The sequence below is a fragment of the Somniosus microcephalus genome, chromosome 2, assembly GCF_052327205.1.
Source record: "Somniosus microcephalus isolate GS21.2 chromosome 2, FLI_Smic_1.0, whole genome shotgun sequence".
Taxonomy (NCBI): Eukaryota; Metazoa; Chordata; class Chondrichthyes; order Squaliformes; family Somniosidae; genus Somniosus; species Somniosus microcephalus.
In genome coordinates, this window is record NC_140988.1 from 46,781,912 (window position 1) to 46,804,012 (window position 22,101).

The 22,101-nt window shown below is 43.0% G+C and overlaps 1 protein-coding gene across 2 annotated transcripts in view; it reads right to left on the minus strand.

Annotated features, from left to right (window-relative positions):
• The window catches only part of hspa4l (heat shock protein 4 like), a 77,015-nt gene that overhangs the window by 25,638 nt on the left and 29,276 nt on the right, over positions 1–22,101 (minus strand). For both annotated transcript variants that reach the window (XM_086009433.1, XM_086009442.1), the window contains exons 6-10: positions 18,836–18,969; positions 14,901–15,145; positions 12,650–12,726; positions 5,367–5,518; positions 817–923 (exon numbers count right to left, since the gene is read on the minus strand). In XM_086009433.1, coding sequence (XP_085865559.1) covers positions 817–923; positions 5,367–5,518; positions 12,650–12,726; positions 14,901–15,145; positions 18,836–18,969 — 715 coding nt within the window. The remainder of the gene's footprint in view (positions 1–816; positions 924–5,366; positions 5,519–12,649; positions 12,727–14,900; positions 15,146–18,835; positions 18,970–22,101) is intronic.

Here is a 22,101-nt window from a genome sequence, read left to right on the forward strand (position 1 = left end):
AAATTGAGGTAACGTCCCCTGGTAGCAGGTTGGTCGCCCGCCCCCTATCCCGCCTCAAGGAAAACCAGAGGTGGGCAGGTTGGAGGCAGGATTCACATTAACAATTTAACTGCCCCCACATTCCAAACCCACCATTTTTTTTGATGGGAAAATTCCGGCGAGAGTACAAAAGCCAGGAAGTTATGCTAAATCTATATAAAACACTAGTTCAGCCCCAGCTGGAATAGTGTGTCCAATTCTGGCCACCACACTTTAGGAAGGACAAAGGCTCTGGAGAGGGTATAGAAGAGATTTACTAGAATGGCTCCAGGGTTGAGGAAATAGAGTTACGTGGATAGACTAGAGAAGCTGGGGTTGTTCTCCTTGTAGCAGAGAAGGGTAAGAGGAGATTTGATAGAGGTGTTTAAAATCATGAAGGATTTAGACAGTAAATAAAGAGAAACTGTTTCCAGTCACTGAAGGGTCAATAACGAAAGGGCACAGATTTAAGGTGATTGGCAAAAGAACCAGAGGCGACATGAGGAAAAACTCTTTTACGCAACGAGTGGTTAGAATTTGGAATGCACTGCCTGATAGGGTGGTGGATACAGATTCAATAGTAGCCTTCAAAAGAGAATTGGATAAATACTTGAGGGAGAAAAAATTGTAAGGATATGGGGAACGAGCAGAGGAGTGGGACTAACTGGATTGCTCTTCGAAAGAGCCAGCACAGACTCGATGGGCCGAATGACCTCCTTCAGTGTTGTACTGTTCTATGATTCTTTTAGGAGCACAGATAATATCAACATGCAGGTACGTCATTAAAAAAAAACTCACCCCAACCCTTCTTCAGTTGTAGATTTCCATTTCAAAGTGATTGGAAAAGGAACTACATCAGTGATAGAAAACTCACGCACTTTAAATGCTGGTGAAAGGATTGCACACTGGGCGGCGGAGGAAAGGGGGAAAAACAAACATTTATAGTAGTATAATTTTCAAAACCTATTATATCTTCATATCAACACATTTTAATAAGGTAAAATTTGTAAAAATAATTCTCAACTGTCAAAACACAACATGCAATTTGAACTGGAGAAAGACATGACCGTAAAAATCTGTGTCCATAGTATGGAAGTTAGATGCCAAAAATAAAATCAGGATATGAAAATATCACCAGTAGTCATTAGGTCTTCATATAATTATACAAAGAAACCATGAGAGATAACTGGGCAAAATAGCAAGTTGGATTTGTTTTTCCAATGGGAGCATAATTGACTGAATTTGACTTGGTATGCAAGACCACTTCTTCCCTTCCCAATACTTGATATTAGTTTAGTAACATTCTAAAGTTGATTCCTGTCCCTCATTTGTATTGGTTAGTAAGGTTTGATCTAACAATCTGTAGGTTTAAACTTAGATTAGAGTTTTTACTAATATATCGTATCAGGAGATAAGCTTATTGCAAACTGGACTGATTACAGAAAGCCCTAGTAGGTACGGCACTGAAAATTACTGATGAATGTCCTGTATTAGCTCAGAACACAAAGACCACCAATAGGAACCGCTTACACAATTCTTCTGTGAAGATGATTTTCAAACCATGGAACTGGTGAAGTACTTAAATAATCTTACCCTAGCTGAGAAATAAGCCCAGACAGGAAATGCTTGATAATTTGTAATATTTCCTAATTTTTCTGCTTTTGTGAACAGGTCACTCAACTTAGAATGGATTTCTGAAAATAAATTTTAAAGAATGTGCTCAATTTGACAAGTCTGTTATTTGCAATTTCTGTTGGGTGGATTATTTAATTTCTTCCATTACCAAAACAATTAACATGACTGTTAATGTGCAATGAAAAGGGTGCCAACCTGAAGGGGGAGGGTGAACAGTCAGAGGTTGTGGTTCACATTGGGACCAATGACATGGGTAGGAAGAGGGATGAGGTCCTGCAGCAAGAATTTAGGGAGCTTGGTAGCAGATTAAAGAGCAGGACCTCAAAGGTTGTAATCTCTGGATTACTCCCAGTGCCACGTGCTAGCGAGTATAGGAATAGGAGGATAGAGCAGATGAATGTGTGGCTAAAGAGTTGGTGCAGGAGGGAGGGCTTTAGTTTCCTGGATCACTGGGCCTGCTTCTGGGGAAGGTGGGACTTGTACAAATCGGACGGGTTGCACCTGAACCAGAGCGGGACAAATATCCTTGCGGGAAGGTTTGCTAGCACTGTTCGCGGGGGTTTAAACTAAAATGGCAGGGGGTTGGGAACCTGAGCAGGGAGACAGAGGAAAGAGAAACAGGGATAAAAGCAAAAGATAGGAAGGAGAAAAACAAAAGTGGCAGTCAGAGAAATCAACGGTTTAAATCAAACGTGGCCACAGTAAATAATAATTCTAATAGGTCTAAGAGCATTAAAAAAACAAGCCTGAAGGCTTTGTGTCTTAATGCGAGGAGCATTTGTAATAAGGTGGACGAATTGGCTGCGCAAATAGAGGTAAACGAATATGATTTGGTTGGGATTACGGAAACATGGCTCAAGGATGGCCAAGACTAGGAACTCAACATCCAGGGGTATTCGATATTCAGGATAGGCAAAAAGGAAAGGGAGGTGGGGTAGCATTACTGGTTAAAGAAGGGATTAATACAATTGTAATGAAGGATATTAGCTCTGATGATGTGGAATCTGTATGGGTAGAATTGAGAAATACTAAAGGGGAAAAAAACATTAGTGGGAGTGGTATATAGACCTCCCAACAGTAAGGCAGAGGTTGGGGATGGCATGAAAAGGGAAATTAAAGAAGCGTGCAATAAGGGCACAGCAGTCATCATGGGTGACTTTAATCTACATATAGATTGGGCCAACCAAATTAGTAACAATACTGCGGAGGAGAAATTCCTGGCGTGTTTACGGGATGGTTTCCTGGACCAATATGTCGAGGAACCAGCCAGAGATCAGGCCATCTTAGACTGGGTATTATGTAACGAGAAAGGATTAATTAGCAATCTTGTTGTACGAGGCCCCTTGGGTCGGAGCGATCATAATATGATCGAATTCTTCATTAAGATGGAGAATGAAGTAGTTGACTCAGAGACTAGGGTCCTCAATTTAAACAAAGGAAACTACGATGGTCTGAGGAGCGAGTTGGGTAGGATTGATTGGGGAATGGCACTCAAAGGGTTGACAGTGGATAGGCAATGCAAACATTCAAAGACCGAATGGATGAGCTACAGAATTTGTTCATCCCAGTTTGGCATAAAAATAAAACAAAAAAGGTGACTCAACTGTGGCTAACAAGGGAAATTAGGGATAGCATAAGATCCAAGGAGAGGACATATAAATTGGCCAGAAAAAGCAATAATCCTGAGGATTGGGAGCAGTTTAGGATTCAACAAAGGTTGACAAAGGGATTAATTAAGAAAGGGAAAATAGAATATGAGAGTAAGCTAGCAGGGAACATAAAAACTGACTCTAAAAGGTTTTATAGATATGTGAAGAGAAAAAGATTGGTGAAGTCAAGCGTAGGTCCCTTGCAGTCAGAATCAGGGGAATTTATAATGGGAAACAAAGAAATGGCAGACCAACTAAATTCATACTTTGGTTCTGTCTTCACAAAGGGGGACACAAATAACCGCCCAGAGATGCCGGGGAACATAGGGTCTGATGAAACGGTGGAACTGAAAGACATCAGTATTTGTAGGGAAATGGCGTTAGGAAAATTGATGGGACTGAAGGCCAATAAATCCCCAGGGCCTGATAATCTACATCCCAGGGTACTTAAGGAAGTGGCCCTAGAAATAGTAGATGCATTGCTGGTCATCTTCCAGAACTCGATAGACTCTGGAACAGTACCCATGGATTGGAGGGTAGCTAATGTTACCCCACTATTCAAAAAAGGTGGTAGAGAAAAAGCGGGGAATTATAGACCGGTAAGCCTGACATCGGTAGTGGGGAAAATGCTAGAATCTATTATAAAAGATGTAATAGCAGAGCACTTGGAAAGCAGTGACAGGATCAGACAAAGTCAACATGGATTTCCAAAAGGTAAATCATGCTTGACTAATCTACTGGAATTTTTTGAGGATGTAACTGGTAAAATAGATAAGGGAGAACCAGTGGATGTGGTGTATTTGGACTTTCAGAAGGCTTTCGATAAGGTCCCACGTAAGAGATTAACGTGCAAAATTAAGGCACATGGGATTGGGGGCAAGGTATTGACTTGGATAGAGAACTGGCTGGCGGACAGAAAGCAAAGAGTTGGAATAAACAGGTCGTTTTCCGAGTGGCAGGCAGTGACTAGTGGGGTGCCGCAAGGATCGGTCCTAGGACCCCAGCTGTTCACAATATATATTAATGATCTGGACGAGGGAATTGGATGTAATATCTCCAAATTTGCAGATGACACAAAGCAGGGTGGGAGGGTAAGCTGTGAGGAGGATGTCGTGAAACTCCAGTACGATTTGGACAGATTGGGCAGAAACATGGCAAATGCACTATAATGTGGATAAATGTGAGGTTATCCACTTTGGTGGCAAAAACAGGAAGGCAGATTATTATTTGAATGGCAATAGATTGGGAGAAGGGGAAGTGCAAAGAGACCTGGGTGTTCTTGTGCACCAGTCGCTGAAGGTAAGCATGCAGGTGCAGCAGGCGGTTAAGAAGGCAAATGGTATGTTGGCCTTCGTAGCAAGAGGGTTCGAGTACAGGAACAAGGATGTCTTGCTACAGTTGTACAGGGCCTTGGTGAGACCGCACCTTGAGTATTGTGTGCAGTTTTGGTCACCTTACCTGAGGAAGGACGTTCTTGCCATGGAAGGAGTGCAGCGAAGATTCACCAGGCTGATACCTGGGATGGCAGGAATGACGTATGAGGAGAGATTGTGTCGATTGGGCTTATACTCACTGGAGTTTAGAAGATTGAGAGGGGATCTCATCGAAACCTATAAAATTCTGTCAGGCCTGGACAGACTAGATGCAGGAAGGATGTTTATGATGGCCAGGGAGTCCAGAACCAGGGGTCATAGTCTAAGGATAAGGGGTAAGCCATTTAGGACTGAAATGAGGAGGAATTTCTTCACCCAGAGAGTGGTGAACCTGTGGAATTCTCTGCCACAGAGGGCGGTGGAGGCCAGTTCATTAAATATATTCAAAAAAGAGTTGGATATATTTCTTAAGGCTAAAGGGATCAAGGGATATGGGGAGAAGGCAGGGACAGGGTACTGAATTTGGATGATCAGTCATGATCTCATTGAATGGCGGAGCAGGCTCGAAGGGCCGAATGGCCTACTCCTGCTCCTATCAAAAAAAAAGCTACAGATAATATGTCGAGAGACAAAGGGATAAAAATCCTCTTTCATCAATTTATATATGATCAAATACTATCCAGAATCTTACCTGCAGTGCACAACCTCGTGCTACAGCTTCATCTGCATTGAGAGTCGTGCTTACATCTTTGTGGAAGAATTTTGAAATTCTCTCTTTTACAGCTGGAATTCTTGTTGCCCCACCCAAAATTTCAACAGAGTAGATATCTTCAAGCTGCAATTCTACAATTAAAATACATCAGTTACTACTATACAAGAACATATTTCACAATACACAAACTTGGCTCAACCGTTTTACCCAAATGGACAAGAATCCAAAAATCGCATTTACTTTCTCGCAGAGTGCACAGACCTGGTGATTAACAATTATTCAAGTTGCAGTAATGCTACTAGATTAAGCATGAGCTTGTTATTTTCTCACACTTCAAAGTAGACATATTATACACACAGCAGAGATTCAACAGGCTAATACAACTAATTAAAATTTACAAAATATAGAACAGTAGACCAATTTTACCTTAAGCTACATTACTCAGGTTAGGAGTTTCACATGTAATATGGTAACTGCATGTTGAAGAGCATTCAAAAATCAGAAACAAGGTACACTTGTGTCCCAATCTCCATGTATGCATTCCAAATGCATCTCTGGATTGTTTATTCAGACAAAACCATTGGTGCTTAAAACACAACGTGATATTCTGTAGCTTATGTATCTTTTAGAAATGCAATACACCCATAACAATTGAGACACATGAGCTTGATCCGAAACATCTGGCCATTTTGACATGACACATGGAAAATACTTACGCCTAACATCCTGTTGTCACCTTCTCCATCTGTCCAAACAGTATGAATGAGTTTCAATACCCTCCAGCTTAATGTCAGTAAAACCAGTCAGTCAGTCAGTCATTCTCTTTAGCTCCCCTGCCCCATTGTCTTGGATTTCACCGATTTCCCTGGCTTGAGACGTGAAGCCTCCATGTCCCATTTGATGGGAATCAACTTCCCTCCCCACAACCAATCCATCAAGACCATTTCTTCTGCCTCCACTCCCAACTCTCCTCCATGCTTTTGTCACTTTGAACCTTCATTTCTCAAATGTTCTCAATTTCTGCATAACGTCAGAGCCTAGGCAAAGTCTCAAACCTTCATTACCCCATGCCAAGCTACACTGGTTTACTGCAACACAATGGAAAGATAATCAGGTTCAAATCCCTTACTAGCCTCCATCCTACCTCTATGATCTCTATCAACCATATACCATTCTGTTTTTTTAATGGGAGTGCTAAATAAATGCAACTTACTTTTTACACAATTAGTTTATATAAATGATAACCAATTCTGAATTGAGTTCCATCCTAAAAGGCAGTACCTCTCATGTACACTTAGCACTGTACACTTAGCACTAACTAGTTTCCCAGAGAACACAGGCAAACAATGAATAAGCACAATTGGCATTTTATCTTTTGTTCGGCATAATGGTACACAGCTTTATGCTTGGCATAATGGTACACAGCTTTATGCTTGGTGAATAGTCTTTCCTATGTATCAGATGCCTTCTGAAAATCTAGGCACACATCATAGGGCTTACCAGTCCCCAAGTGTTATCATTTCCTCAAAACGAGTTGGTTTACTAGATTATTGTTCTATCGATAAGCCTCGAGCTTACTCCCAATAGGAGATTCCATTATTTTACACTGAACTGAAGACTAAATGGGTCTCTGTCGTGCCTGTATCTTTTTCTCATCCCTTTTGAATAAGGGCACCAACTAGCCTATTTCCATTCTACTGGTATCTCCCTAGAATCCAGAGATTCCACAGTCAAAGCATCACAACTTTCCTCCCTAGTTTCTTTCAGCATCCTTTATGGGGACTTTAGTTTTGAGTTCTTTTAGCCTATCTAGAGTTTCCACCTTGTTTATATCATGTCATTAGTTTGGCTTTGGCTATCACTGGATGTGTAGGGTACATCGCTCACCATCTTCGATAGTGAATACTTGGTGGAAACACTCATTCAGATTATTAACTATTTTGTGCTTATCCTCAGTTTTGAGCCCGTATACATCCAAAGATCTCACCTTTTCTGACTGCCCTTTTACTATTGTAGTACTTAAACAATTTTTTTTTTTTTTTTTTTTTTAAACGGTTATGCTTTGCCTTAGTGCGCTTTTTCCACCCCCTAGGTTTCCCTTTCCCCCTCTAATCATAACTTGTTTTTGCATGTTCATATATTCACCCCAGTGAATCCCTTCCCCCTTGTCTCTGCAGATTTGTAATGAGAATTTTTACCCTTTATTTCACTTTTAATTTGTTAATCCATTTACGGTTATATTTGTTCAGTCTGAGCTTGCTGATTCTAACTATGCATTTATCTGGTATTCTCAGCATTATTCCTTTAAAAAAAGGCTTTCCACTTTTTCTCTACTTAATATTGAACATCTTGTTCCAATTTACTGGTTTTAGTTGTTTCCACATTTCACTGAAATTATCTCAATGTTATAAACCTAGCTCCTAGTCTTTGGCATATCTCAATCCCAAATTATGCTAAACTTGTGGGTGCTGTCCCCAGAGCAGAATACAATTTCCATTTCCTGAATAATGCCAGGGTCTTTAACAGATAGCAGGTAATGACTATCAATTACTCATTGAATTTATTCAAACTATTCCAAAGCTAAAGTGACAAGTTACCACAGCAGTTTTCAAATGAGAGTCTATAAAGGAGTCCCAGGGATTCCCAAAATCAATCTACTACAGGTATGTGGGTGTGGCAGTGCAGCAAGAGTTGAGACAGTGAGGCAGGGAGAAATTGAGAGCTGCACCTCAAGAACGCTATCTGGATTAAAGAGGAAAGTCCAGGAGACATGCACCATAAAGTAGATTTCAAGAAGTGTTTGAGGGGTTCTCCAAGGTTCAGGTGGGCCATTGTCCTTTGTGATCGTTTGGCTCTGGTGTGGAAAATAGTCCTGTTTCAAAGAGCCTCCAACCACCTTGCAACAACCTCACCTCCTTTAGAATCCATTGCTAGACTCCAATGAAACTTAAAGGGATATGAATGATGATCCTATCAACTATTAAACCAATCCAAACCTATTTAGAAATGATTCTTAAAATAACATAATTGACACTTCAGAAAGATATAGGGAACTGAATATGTAGTAGCTGATGAAACAAACCTTCCAAGCTTAACTTCAAACAAATACTGATGTTACATCATTTTATTACTCTTTTGGGATCAAAAATAAAATGCACTTAAGAGCAATAATGCAAGGAAATAGTTTTCACTATTGCCTAATGATAATCAGGTGGCAATAGCAAGTTGCATCTTTAAACAACAGAGAAGAATATTGGCCACTGATGACAGCATAGAACTATTCAAATATATAGGACTAGCAGGGGAGCCCGGCGTTGCCAAGGCAATTTTGGGCCGCGCGGTCTCAGTGACCCTGCCTGTACCCCCTCGCTGTCCCTCTCCTGGTCTCCCTGTGCTGTCCTCCCCCTCCCTCCCCATGTCTAGCGCATGAGGCCCGGTGCCATTGCGATAGCGGCCGTGCGGGGCCTAGCGGTTGAGGTGCGGCCGGGCTGTTGGGCCGAGACGGACCCGAGCTGAGCTCCCCCGCGGATCGCGCGGCTGACGGCCGGCCGCTGCGGCTCCCCCGACTGCTGTGTGTGTCGGGCCGAGCAGTTGCGAGGCACGGCCCGAGTGAGCCCAACTTACCTGCCGCTCCGGCGGGGCGGGAGCGGGATCAGGAGCCGGAATGTGGGGGGTTTGTTTTGGTGCTGCTGTCCCTGTGGGGATGGAAAAAATGGCAGTGAAGTTTAGGGAGAGTGGAGGATTAGGACCCGCCCGTGACGCACTGATTGGTCAACCATCAGGTGAGTGAACTGTAGGATTGGTCAAGCAGGACGTCAGTCAACGCTAATGACAGGTAGGATTTTTGAAAATTTTTTGTATATTGTCCTAACAATGTTTGTGACACGAAAAAGTAAATACGCCTACGAGAGTTCCCTAATGATACGCTTTCTTTTGATATAACATATGTGTAGGTACGCTCTATAACTTTTGATTGTATAGCTGGGCAGAGAGACATACCGTTTTTATTTATTATATACTAGCTGGGGGAGCCCGGCTTTGCCAGGGCTGTTTTGGGCCAGGCGGTTTAAATCGAGTGCCAGGCTTTGGGGCCTCTCTGTGAATTTGCTGCCGGGCAACATTTTAAATCGAGTCCCAGGCTTTTGGGCCCTGTCTCTGTGTCTTTGTCAATCTGCTGCCGGGCAACATTTCTACCTTTTAATACCTTGAAAGATGAAAGTGAAAGTACTTATAAAACTTTTTTGGTAAATCTTATGTTATTTTTTAAAAGAGATACTAACTTTTTCAAAGCTGGATAAGGAGTAGTTTGAGCTGGAAGCTGAAGTAATGGCAGTGAAACAATGGCAGCCAGATCCCCGAGATGAAAACGATTAGTCCCGCCCACACACACCGATTGGCCAACCATCAGGGGAATGTACTGTAGGATTGGTCAAACCTTGACGTCAGTCAATCAATGCTAAGTAGCAGATAATGAGTTTAATTTTGAAGGTTTTTTTGCATAAGGCGCGAACAATTTTCGTCCGACCGAAAAGTAAATACGCTTACGACCGTCTCGGAAGCGTAAGCTTTCTTCGGAGGTAATGCACGCGTAGGTACACTATAACTTTCGAGCGCATAGCCGGACAGACGCACACCCGAGGACAGACAGACAGAAGTATCCGTGTATGTATATATATATATATATATATATATATATATATATATATATATATATATATATATAGAGATAGATTGCTCACCAACAAGCAACAAACTAGTTGTAAGATTCAGAGCGGTTTCCATCCTTTCACTGATCAAGTTTGTTCAGATCTACTACAAAAGCTCAAGGAATGCGAACACCATAAATGCAAACACCCAACATACCGAATAACTGAAGACCAACGTGTAATGTGGATTTAGGAAGTTTAGTTTGGAGGAATGTGGAAGTGAGGTTCATTTCCGATGCTTTGAGAAAGTGTAAATTAACAAGGTTATTGCTAATACGTTAGCAAAATATACCAAATGGTCAGAAAGAAAAAACACCGTCAAGAAAATGAATAGAAAGGTAGTACCTGTAAGAATATGTTGGCAAAAAATATAGTACAATAGGAGGCAGTGAGGAAAAACTGTTTTTGCATTACATTTTTTCTGAATTTTGTGCACTCAAGGGAAGGGACGTTAGTGGTGAAGAAAAACTGGACACTATTTCAGCCACCCAGTGTCAGAATTAAGCATTCGGAGATAAAGTATAGCAGAGTAAAATAGCGTTTGGAGTGTAGTACACAATATTGCCAGGTGTGGATTTTGGCCAACAAGCCCAAACCAATATGGTATGCAATAATGATAGTGTCCTTCAGACATAAAACATGTAAATTTTATAAAGTAGTTCAACACTTCCAAAGTTCCATTCATAATTATGTACAATATGCAATCATATGTATCCAATAAAGAAATATTGCCAGTGTGGATTTGCTTGCCCTTTAAAATAAGTCAGATGGTTAAGTTGCTGTCTGCTCTGGTGGGGGAAATCCCAAACAAGGGACAGAATCTTAAAATTAGAGCTAGGCCAGGTGGGTGTGAAATCAGGAAGCACTTTTACCACACAAAGGGTAGTGCAAATCTGGAATTCTCTCCCCCAAAAGGCTGTGGGTGCTGGGTCAAGTGAAATTTTCAAAACTGTGATTGATAGATTGTCGGACAAGGGTATCAAACGATATGGAGTAACGGCAGGTAAATGGAGTTAAGGTACTGATCAGCCATCATCCAATTGAATGGCAAAACAGGCTTGGGGGGCTGAATGGCCTACTCCTGTTCCTAAGGTAGTCCTTTATTTTCATTAATGTGCTGATTTAAATTGTTAATGGCTCTAAGGGCATAAACAGCGTTATAACGAAGGACATCAATTTTAAAAATCCCGTTTCAAATTGTAGTACTAAATGTAGTAAGTACAATGGTGCAAATGTTGTTCTACGCGCTGTAACCCGTTGGTGTTGAATACCGACTACAATGCAGGGAATCCTGTAATCTAGGCTGAGGCAGCTTCATGATTTGACAGGTGGTAGCAATGGAGATTGCAAAGGTTAAGCAACGCCTCAATTTTAAAATTCTCATCCTTGATTACAAATCCCTCCATGGCCTTGCCCTTTCCCATCTCTAATCTCCTACAGCTCCACAATAAACGTTCCCGCGCAGGCCGCTCACCGGCTTTTATATGGAAGAAACCGCGCATGCGTGAAAATTTGAACAAGCCACGCAGCCAATTAAAGAGACCGCTCACAAAAAATAAATGAGAGAACATTGCCCACAACCCTCATATCTGCACTCCCAATTCTGGCCTTGAGCATTGCCCCAATTTTAATCACTCCACCATTGGTGGCCGTGCCTTCAGCTGCCTTGGAATTCCCTCCCTAAACCTCTCCACCTCTTTCCTCCTTTAAGGGGCTCCTTAAAACCTACCTCATCTGCTCTAATATCTCATGTAGCTCGGTGTCAAATTTTGTTTGATAATGCTCCATGAAGCACCTTAGGACATTTTACTACATTAAAGGCACTACTGTATATAAATATAAAAAGTTGTTGTTGTTGGTGGTGGAGTCTTGGATTTAAGATTTGAATTTGCTGAGGGTACTTGTCTAGACTTTTTTGAACAAGTTTTATGTCCAGTGGCCCATTGGTCTCAATTCGAATACCTTGATTCAAATGGCACTGTGGTTAAATTCATTGCCCATCAGAAAGAATGTGCATTTAAGCAGGCTTTACTGTAGAATGTTTAATTCAGTATGCAGAGAACAGCAGAGAGGATACTCATTAACCCTACAGGCCCCATAATTCTGGCAGGGAAGATTACTGAAAAAGGTAGTATTTTTTGGATTGTAAGGGACAAGATCTGTGTGAATTGTGAAACCGTTGAGACCAATATCCTACAGAATACCTAAAATTTTATTTATTCCCATTATAAATTCCCATGTTGGAAATGGTTTGTAAATTAGTCACCCTGTAATTACATAAGAGGGGTGTCCAGTGCCAGTACTGTCAGGAGGGTGTAATTGTAGCATGACAAGTTTACATAGGCAAATTCCATTATAAAATTTAGCACAGAATACATGACTGTAAAACGGGCACTGAATTACATCCTCACATCCCAGATGCATTATCCTTCATCCACTGTCCCCACTTCACCTGAAAACCACACTTGCTCTCAACTCCTGTGGCATATATATAAAAATATATAAAGTTGAAGTACAGAGTTACAAGGTTACCAACTTTAAAAGGAGGCCACTTACTGGCTTGTTCAACAATGCTTTTTAAGGGGGTCTCCACTTTGGTTAAAAAAGAGGTACAAAGTTCTTCAAACTGTGTTCTGAAAAGGGAAAAACAAAATATTTCTAATGTAACACATTGCTGCTAAGAGACTTTAAGCTATCCAAACAAACAGGAAGAACATTTTTCATTTTGAGTAAAAAAAGTTTGAGAAAACATGACCAACTCCAAAAAGATAGCCAAGTAGTTTATATAGACATCCTGTTTCAGCAAGATTATAAAAAAGGTAGGAAGATAAAGTGAAATATTAAATCCAAACTGCAACTAGTTAAAATTTTAAGCAATACCACCACCATATTTTCACGTAATATAATTGTCTTGAACTGGTTAATTTAGTTACAGTACACATCCACTATATTCAATACAGTCATCAGTTTTTGTTAACAATGAGACAAGTCTTAAATCTGCACAGAGTAGAAACTGATCAAGACCTCACCACAGTAAGCCACTCCATCTAATCTTTGCTGACAGAGTGACTTTCATGTGAGATGAGATCTAGTGCTAGGTCAACCTGAACACAGCCATTCTTATAATTATGACTGCAGATTTAAATTCCTCATCAAAAGTTAACATAAGAAACAGGAGCAGGAGTAGGTCACATGGCCCTTCGAGCCAGCTACGCCATTCAATAAGATCATGGTTGATCTTCAACCTCAACTCCACCTTCCCGCCCGATCCCCATATCCTTTGATTCCCTCAGTAACCAAAAATCTATCAATTTGTCTTGAATATACTCAACGACTGAGTATCCGCAGCCCTCTGAGGTAGAGAATTCCAAAGATTCACAAACCTGTGTGTGAAGAAATTGATCCTCATCTCTGTCCTAAATGGCTGACTCCTTATTCTGAGACTGTGACCCCGAAACATCCTCCCAGCATCTACCCTGACAAGCCCCTTAAGAATTTTATACATTTCAATGCAATCACCTCATTCTTCGAAACTCTAGGGAATATAGGCCTAGTCTACTCAATCTCTCCTCAAAAGGACAATCTCCCATCCAAATATACGACGCCCACTGGTTCCCCTAGTTACATCCTCAAAAAACTCCAATAGATTTGTCAAACACAATTTCCCTTTCATAAAACCACACTGACTCTGCCTCATCATATTATGATTTTCTAAGTGCCCTGTTATCACTTCTTTAATAATGGATTCCAGCATGCTCCCCAAAGAATGATGTCAGACTAACTGGCCTATAGTTCCGTTTTCTCTCCCTTCTTTCTGGAATAATGCTTTTAAATTTGCTACCTTCCAATCCACTGAGACCACTCCAGAATCTAGAGAATTTTGGAAGATCACAACAAATGCATCCACTATCTCTGAAGCCATTTCTTTTAGAACCCTAGGATGTAGACCATCAGGTCCAAGGGATGTTCACTTTTAGTGCCATTAATTTCTCGAGTACCTTTTCTTTACTAATATTAAAATTACTTTAAGTTCCTGACTTGGGATGCTGCGAGGCAGTATCGCAGCGCTACGTGCCGCAGTGCCACACACGTCGCGCTGCGGTACTGTAGGCCTTTCCTTCCCTTATTTGTGCCCAGTTAGCGTTTAGGGCGCTAATGGGGTGCGCAAATCAACCAAATTTAGCCCCAAGTCTCCAGTTTCATACACATGTACAAGTACATCACTCTCGAACTCAAAATGAAATTCTACCATATTATGATCACTCTTCCCCAGAGGATCCCTGATTAGGAGATTACTAGTTAACCTTGCGTCATTACACAAGACAAGATTTAAAATAGCCTGCTCTCTGGTTGGTTCCACAACTTATTGTTCTAGGAAACTGTCTTGAATGCATTCCATGAACTAAGTTTCTAATTATTGCATTAACTATGTTACAAGCTACTCTTATTTCTTGATTAATACTCTGTCCAACTGTACAGTTTCTGTTAGGAGGCCTATAAACTACTCCAGTGTTTTCTGCCCCTTGTTATTTCTTATCTCCACTCATACTGATTCTACTTCCTGATCTTCCAAGCCAAAATCCTTCCTAACTACTGGCCTTGTTATCCTTTATTAAAAAAGGGATAACCCCTCCTCCTTTTCCATTTTGTCTGTCTTTTCGAAGCATCAAGTATCACAGATGGATCACCAGAAGTTAATGCTACAAACTGCCTTCAATTGCCTTCTAGCTTTCTCCCTCCCTCCGCAAAGTACAAAATAACAACAAAGCTTAAGTTGGAATGAAAGGGCACCACAAAATACATTTACCTGTTCATTCTACCAGAAACATCAATATCATTCATGAAGCACTCTATATTCATTGGGAGATCAGAGGAGTTTGCACTCATTAGCTTCTTCAATTTCTCACACTCTTGGTGCAGACGGAGCAAAGCTCTACTATTAGCCTTCACGTTTAGCTTGTATTTAGTCTTAAATTCTTCACAGAAGTAATCTACCAAGACCTCGTCAAAATTCTTTCCACCCAAGTAAGGATCAAATGTAGTTCCCAGAACCTATGATTTGTGGAAAAAAAGTAAAATCACTACAAGGAAAAGAGTGTTCTGAATGTATTAATGCTTGGTTTTCTGCAATAACTAACAGCTTTAGCATATTCACACTATAATGTTCAAAATCATTCAGAATAATGACAAATTCATACACCACAAATTATACAGCATGCAGTATGGATTCAGCCAGAAACCATTTTACTGCCTTTAGCAGCTCATCTGGAAACAGCATCCAGGAAAAGAAAAGCTCGACCAGCACCAGGATTCAGATGTACTACAGGAAACTTTGGTTTATCCGGAGGTTGTATGTCCGGAAACCTCGATCTAACGGCAGAAATCAGCAGCCGTTTTGTTAGGTTTGTTTTCTTCTCCTAGCATTTTTTTTTATTTTTTAAATAAAACAGTCAGTCTCTGGAAAGCCTCTCTGAAGCTGTTGCTAAGCTACAGAGACGCTTCCAAGGTACGGGCCGACTGTTTACAATCTGTTGCTAAGCAACAGTGTTTGTTGTCAGATACGGAGATGAAAACCTCCGTATCCTTCAACATTAGCGCTGGTCTGTCCGGAAGTTTTCATAGATCAGCATCACGCCGGCCCCGTCGGTGCCGGATATCGCGAAGTTTCCTGTAATACAAATGAAAAATCCTGAGACTATGCCCCTCAGTGCTAGACTCTCCAGCCAGGGGAAACAGCCTCTCAGCATTTACCTTCAAGCCCTCTCAGAATCTTATGTTTCAATGAGATCACCTCTCATACTTCTAAACTCCAGAAAGTATAGGCCCATTCTACTTAATTTCCCTCTCATCCCAGGAATCAATCTAGTGAATCTTCATTACACCCCCTCCAAGGTAAGTATATCTCTCCTTAGGTACAGAGACCAAAACTGTACAAAGTGCTCTGGGGTGGTCTCACCAAAGCCCTGTACAATTGCAGCAAGACTTCCTTAATCTTGTACTCCATCCTCCCTGCAATAAAGGCCAACATACCATTTGCCTTCCTAATTGCTTGCTGTACTATGGTAGCATAGTGGTTATGTTACTGGACTAGTAATCCAGAGGCCTGGACTAATGATCCTGAGATGAGAGTTCAAATCCAGCCAGGGCAGCTGGAATAAAAAGCTAGTGTCAGTAATGGGGAACTTGAAACTACCAGATTGTTGTAAAAACCCATCTGGTTCACTAATGTTCTTTAGGGAAGGAAATCTGCCGTCCTTACCTGGTCTGGCCTATATGTGACTCCAGACCCACAACAATGTGGTTGACTCTTAACTGCCCTCTGAAATGGTTGCTCACCACCACCTTCTCAAGGGCAATTAGGGATGGGCAATAAATGCTGGCCTTGCTGGAGACGTCCACATCCCATGAATAAATTAAAATAAAACCTGCATGTTAGCTTTCATAGTTGCGTGTACCCAAGTCCCTCTGAACACCAACATTTAATAGTTTCCCACCATTTAAAAATATTCAGTTTTTCTATTCTTCCTACCAAAAAGTGAATAACCTCACATTTTCCTGTATTATATGTCATCTTCTATGATCTCTGTACATGGACCACCTCTCTCCCCATCCCAACCACCCCTCCCACATCTCTTCGGACCGCCATGGTTTCTAGCTTTTCACCATTTAGAAAGTATTCTATCCTATTTAGGTTCAAAGTGGATGACCTCACATTTGCCTACATTAAAATCCATTTGCCACAGTTCTGCCATTCGCTTAATGTCTCTTTGTAATTTTATGCTTCCATCTACACTGCTTACAATGCCGCCTATCTTGGTGTCATCAGCAAACTTGGATATGTGGTTCTCTATCCAGTCATCTAAGTCATTAATAAATATACGGTGAATAATTGAGGCCCCAACACAGATCCTTGCGGGACACCACTAGTCACTCCTGCCAATTAATGTACCTGCCCATTATCCCTACTCTGTCTCCTACAGCTGAACCAATTTCTGATAACCAAGTCACTTATAAAATAGTATTACTAAAGTCTAATTAAATCAGATTATTTATGTAGCAAGAGATTTTGGGCCCATTAAAGCATAAGCAATCTCTAGCTTACCTAATATCACTGAGCCAAAAGCCCAATGAAAAATGATTTTATCAAGCTTAGTGAAAATACAAGATGATCCTATCTTAGCAAGGTAATTGTCAGTTTGTCACCCAGCTTCTTGCCCTAAGCAGGGGTTCTTCTACATTAAGATAGGAGCACAAGAAAAAAGGAGGCATGACCTGATAACCTGACATCTTTTATACAAAGTTGACACCCATGGATAAAAAAAATTTGGGGAAAAAGAATTGTGCATTATTTTTCCTGCAACTGACTACTGTTCTCCTGCTCTAATTCTGTCTCACTAAGTCTTCCATTTGCCTTTCTTTCTCGACTTTAATTTTTCTATTCACTTTGTATTTTTCTCACACACCTTTTCCATCTCACATTTTCCTTTTCCTTTCATTAGTTATGGAGATCTGGAAGTAGACTTGGGGTTCTAAAACTCAACTCACAGAAATTATCTGGTCTCTCCGTGACCGGGAGAAGGGGGTATTGCATCTTGAAGTCTCATGTAAAGCAGCAGAAGTCAAAGCCTGGGGCTCAGAAAGAGCAAGTCAGAGCCCGGGGATTGCTGCACAGTAATAGTTGGGGCAAAGAGCACATGAATAAGACTGTCCCAGAGAAAACATGGCAGTGGAACAGAGTTACCCAGGAAATCAATGACCAGAAGACAGGCCAAGTCTGTGCCCAGTGAAGGCCAAATTGATGAATCCAGAAGAATAGGCAAAGACTGGACACACTTGGTGAGCAGGAAGTGGTAGAGATTAATGGCTCCAAATTAATGAGGTGGTGGCGAGAGTGGGACCCATACCTTGGAGGCCCTTAATCTGGGGTGTGCAGTTTGGGAGCATTCTGTTGACACTATTTTTCTTGTATGGCATGAGGTCAGCCAACCAAGGTAAGGAATAATGAGGCTAGTGTGAGCATGCATTCTCTTTAATGTGTTGCGCTTTTGGCAGAGGGGGGACAATTGTTGGAATGATTGGATGTGTCAGGCAATTTTAAGAGTTTTTTTTTTGCTGAATTGATGCTTATTACTGTAAAATAATTTCGGGAGTAAAGAGTAGGGTGGGTGACAAACTTATGATAGTTGTATCTTGTAGATCTTCTGCTGGAATCGGATTGGTCTTGATAGAAAAATAAAATTGGGAGAACAATATTGTGTAATACGATGGTGGATGACTGACGTATACCAAACAAAATTACAAAAGAGAAACACAGACGTTTAAACCATTGAGGAAGAAAACTGGCAGATTACAAGAATATAATCTTTAATTATTTCTGATAGAGGCATTTCTGATAGCAGCCAAGGTCAGAGAGAGACCAGGAAATAAATATTAAACATAATAAAAAAAAGTGTTCTGTTGGCTTTCATAGTTATGCAATAGACAGACCCAAACACCACACGCTGTTTTGCCTATGGAATATGTAAAATAATTTTGTTGTAAAAAGTGTCCCAATAGATCAGTCACTCGGTTGATACTTGGGTCTTTGTAACTATTGTACATGTTCTGTATTTTTAACTGTTTTAAAGTTTCAAACTCATAACCAAACCTTAAATTCAATTAAAATTAATCTACACCCAACAAAGGAGGATTAGGATTTCTAATCTGTACTAAAGATAAGAAAAGCAAAGCTTTTGTACTAACCTTAAGCTTTCCCTTGTTAAATGCACAAATAGAAACCTGATAGGCTGAATGTCCCATATCGACAAAGACCACGTTCCTTGGTTTTTCTTCTGGAGCTGGTAGGTCTTGTTTGTAAATACCGTATGCAAGAGCAACTAAAAAAAAAAATCAGAAAATAGATTACCAGCCAAGATTAATATGTGGCTGGGTTTGTACAATGTTTGTCAAGACTATTGCTAAATTGAGGCAGGCGAATCGTAATGTCAGTGGCACCGAGCGTTAGCTCATCAACATTCGGTGCCACAGACTGCTGTACAAGAGAAAGGCCACCCTTGGCAGTACATGAGGCTCCGGCCACCACCCCTTGTGCTGTAATTTCTATGAAAACTTGTCCATAAAATAAGCATATACGTTGGCAGCCTGGGAGTACAAGTTAATTGGACAAAGGAAAATAGATAAAAAGTTACAGAAAAAGGGAAAGGTCATGTGAATGGGATTATATAGCTTCAGTCAAAGAGCGGTCACTGGCATAGGAGTGATGCATTGAATTGCCACCTCTTGCACTTGTCCAGAAAATAACTTAGAAAAAAGTCTGTTACGGTTTTTAAAACTCAGCTTGCTTTCTACAATGAGGGCTATGGTTAGTAAAATTTTAAAGACATGTAATTCAAAGCTGTGCAACAGTTTCACTTTCATTGTTTCATCTCCAAGGGGTTTAACTTTCCTTGTTGAAGCCCAGCTGTCCTGTCCAGTAATAAAGTGCAAATATTGAATATAAACATTGCACAATTTCTACAAATTAGCTCATTATCAAACGCTGTGCTTTTCTTTTAAAAACTAACAGACAACTAGAATTTATAATTTGTATCCCCAATATCCTTCCAGGCTATACATCTAAAAACTGATTTAGATTATGGGAACCAGGGCCTAGAAATTCAGTATAGCCACTTTTGGGGCGGTAAAGTCGGGCGGCCGCTAAAGTTTGCGCCCGCCGGAAAGTGGACGGCAGTTCGCCGAAATTCAGTAGCTTTGGCCAAGGAGTTTGCTCGAGCGCTAAAACTGGCGATGCATGGCTATCCTTAGGCGCTAAGCCGGCGGTGCAGACGGATACCGCCGAGGCCGGGCGCAGCGCAGGTGTGGTCATGTTTTGATTGACAGCAGACATCCTGGCGCCGGCCAGCTCTTAAAGGGGGAAGGGTCGACTTGGTCTGCTGCCACGCCCTGGATACTGCAGCCCTCCAGCTAGGCCTAAACACTGCTGCTGGAGAGAAATAGCGCCAGCAAGGATGCAGAGGGCCCGTGAGTGAGCGCAGCGCTTCTCTGGCCATGATTTAAAGGTGCTGGTTAGGGCTTTGGAGAAGAGAAGCCATATCTTGTTCCCGGACAGTGGCAAGAAGCCTCCCAACAGGGTGTACAGGAGAGCCTGGAGGGATATCGCCCAGAGGGTCACAGCCACCTGCGATGTCCCCCGGACTGTTGTCCAATGCCGGAAAAAGTTTAACAACCTCACTCGGATGGTCAGGGTGAGTACCCTTTCCAGTGTCCTCCTCATCCTTGCATGTGCACCTCACATTATGGGCAAAGGGACCTCAAAGGCCTAATGGCCAGCCCTCATCCAGCAGCTATGGCACTGGCATGAACATCAATTGCACTTTCTGCACTTTACACACTGGCCAAGCTATTCGACCATGGGAGGCAGTGCACACAACAGGGCACCACACTGGCCAATCTATTCGACCATGGGAGGCAGTGCACACAACAACAGGGCACCACACTGTACTTAGAGGCTGTCCTTCCTCTTGCAGGCCAAGCTGGCCCAGAATCTGAAGAGCCGGACTGTCACCAGGGGAGGCCGTCCCCAGTTCCAGCAGCTCAGTGACCTGGAGGAGCGCGTGGGTCGACTCATGGGTGCCCGGGTGATTGGCCCCGTTGCAATTGGAGATGCCGACCCTGTGGCTGGGCCCCAATGGTAAGGACATGACCTTTTGGACCTCTCTCGTTCCCCTTGCGCTTCAGATCTACATCCTTTGTCACTGTCCGACCAATGCGCAGAATGCCACCACTCGCCTCCCTCGCTGACGCCCTGTCCTCACTCTAAAGCTACTCTTGTGCCTTCCTGCTTTCAGCTGGTGAGGAGGAGGTCCCTGAAGCTGCGAGTGTCAGTCCCTCGGAAGAGGAGGACGAGGAGGAGCAAGAGGAAGGCGGCCCATCGGGGGAACCCTCATCCGCGCCAGGGGATGGCAATGGAGGGCGCACGTCTTCCCTGGAGGAGAGCCAGGGGGAAGTGTTGCAGGGGGGTGTAGCTCCTGTGCCCAGTGGCGTCCAGCCACGCGGGAAGGGTCGGGCAGCACGGCTGCCTTCTCCCCAGAGGGGGATGGGGGGGGGGGAAAAAAGTGTTGCAGGTGAGTGTAGTTGCTGGGCCCAGTGGCGTGCAGCCACGCGGGAAGGGTCGGGCAGCTCGGCGGCCTTCTCCCCAGAGGGAGAGTCCAGCCTCCAGTCCGGAGACGGTCCTCGCCCAGGAGGTGCGCCTCCTTGATCAAATGTCCGCGGACTCGGATCGTCGGCACACCGAGTTCATGGGGGTTGTGGCACGGTTGCCTGAGGCCATTGAGTCCCTGGCTCAGTGTGTCCGATTTCGGGGCCTCACAGGCCAGGGGTTTCGAACAACTCGCGGCAGCACAGGCCAGGGGTCTCGAACAATTCGGGGCATCACAGGACGCGAGTCGGGCCGAATTCAGGGCAGCACAGGCAGCGAGTGGACAGTTGATCAGTGGTGCCGTGCAGTCACTGGCTGGTCTGATGCGGGCACAGACCAGGGCAGTACGGGCACTCACTGCTGCCACACTCGCTGTGTCAGGCAGGCATCGCCAGGGCACCCGCCGCGCTGCAGCAGCACAGCGGTCTGGCCTTCACCAGATTGCTGCGCTTGCTGCAGTGCCAGCCCGGCCGAGTGCCAGTGTCTCAGGCGAGCAGCGAGCGCCTGGCATCAGCCAGCTTGCCCCCATTGCTGCAGCCGCCACTGCCACTCCCCCAGCGAAGCTGCGACGAGCTGCTGGAGGGACTGATGCTGCCCAGCCACAGCTGCAGCAGTCAGCAGCTGGCCCCTCGAGGGCCAGAGCTCGTCTAGGCCGACCCCCAAGGGCATCTGCCGTCACGCAATGTGCCCCTCAGGAGCCTTCCCCCAGCCTTGCAGCACCCACAGGGCCCAGGTTGAGGCGGAGCAGCAGGTCGGCCAGGGGCCGGAAAAGCCTGGACAAGGACTCGCCCTCTCGGCACACAAAGTAGAG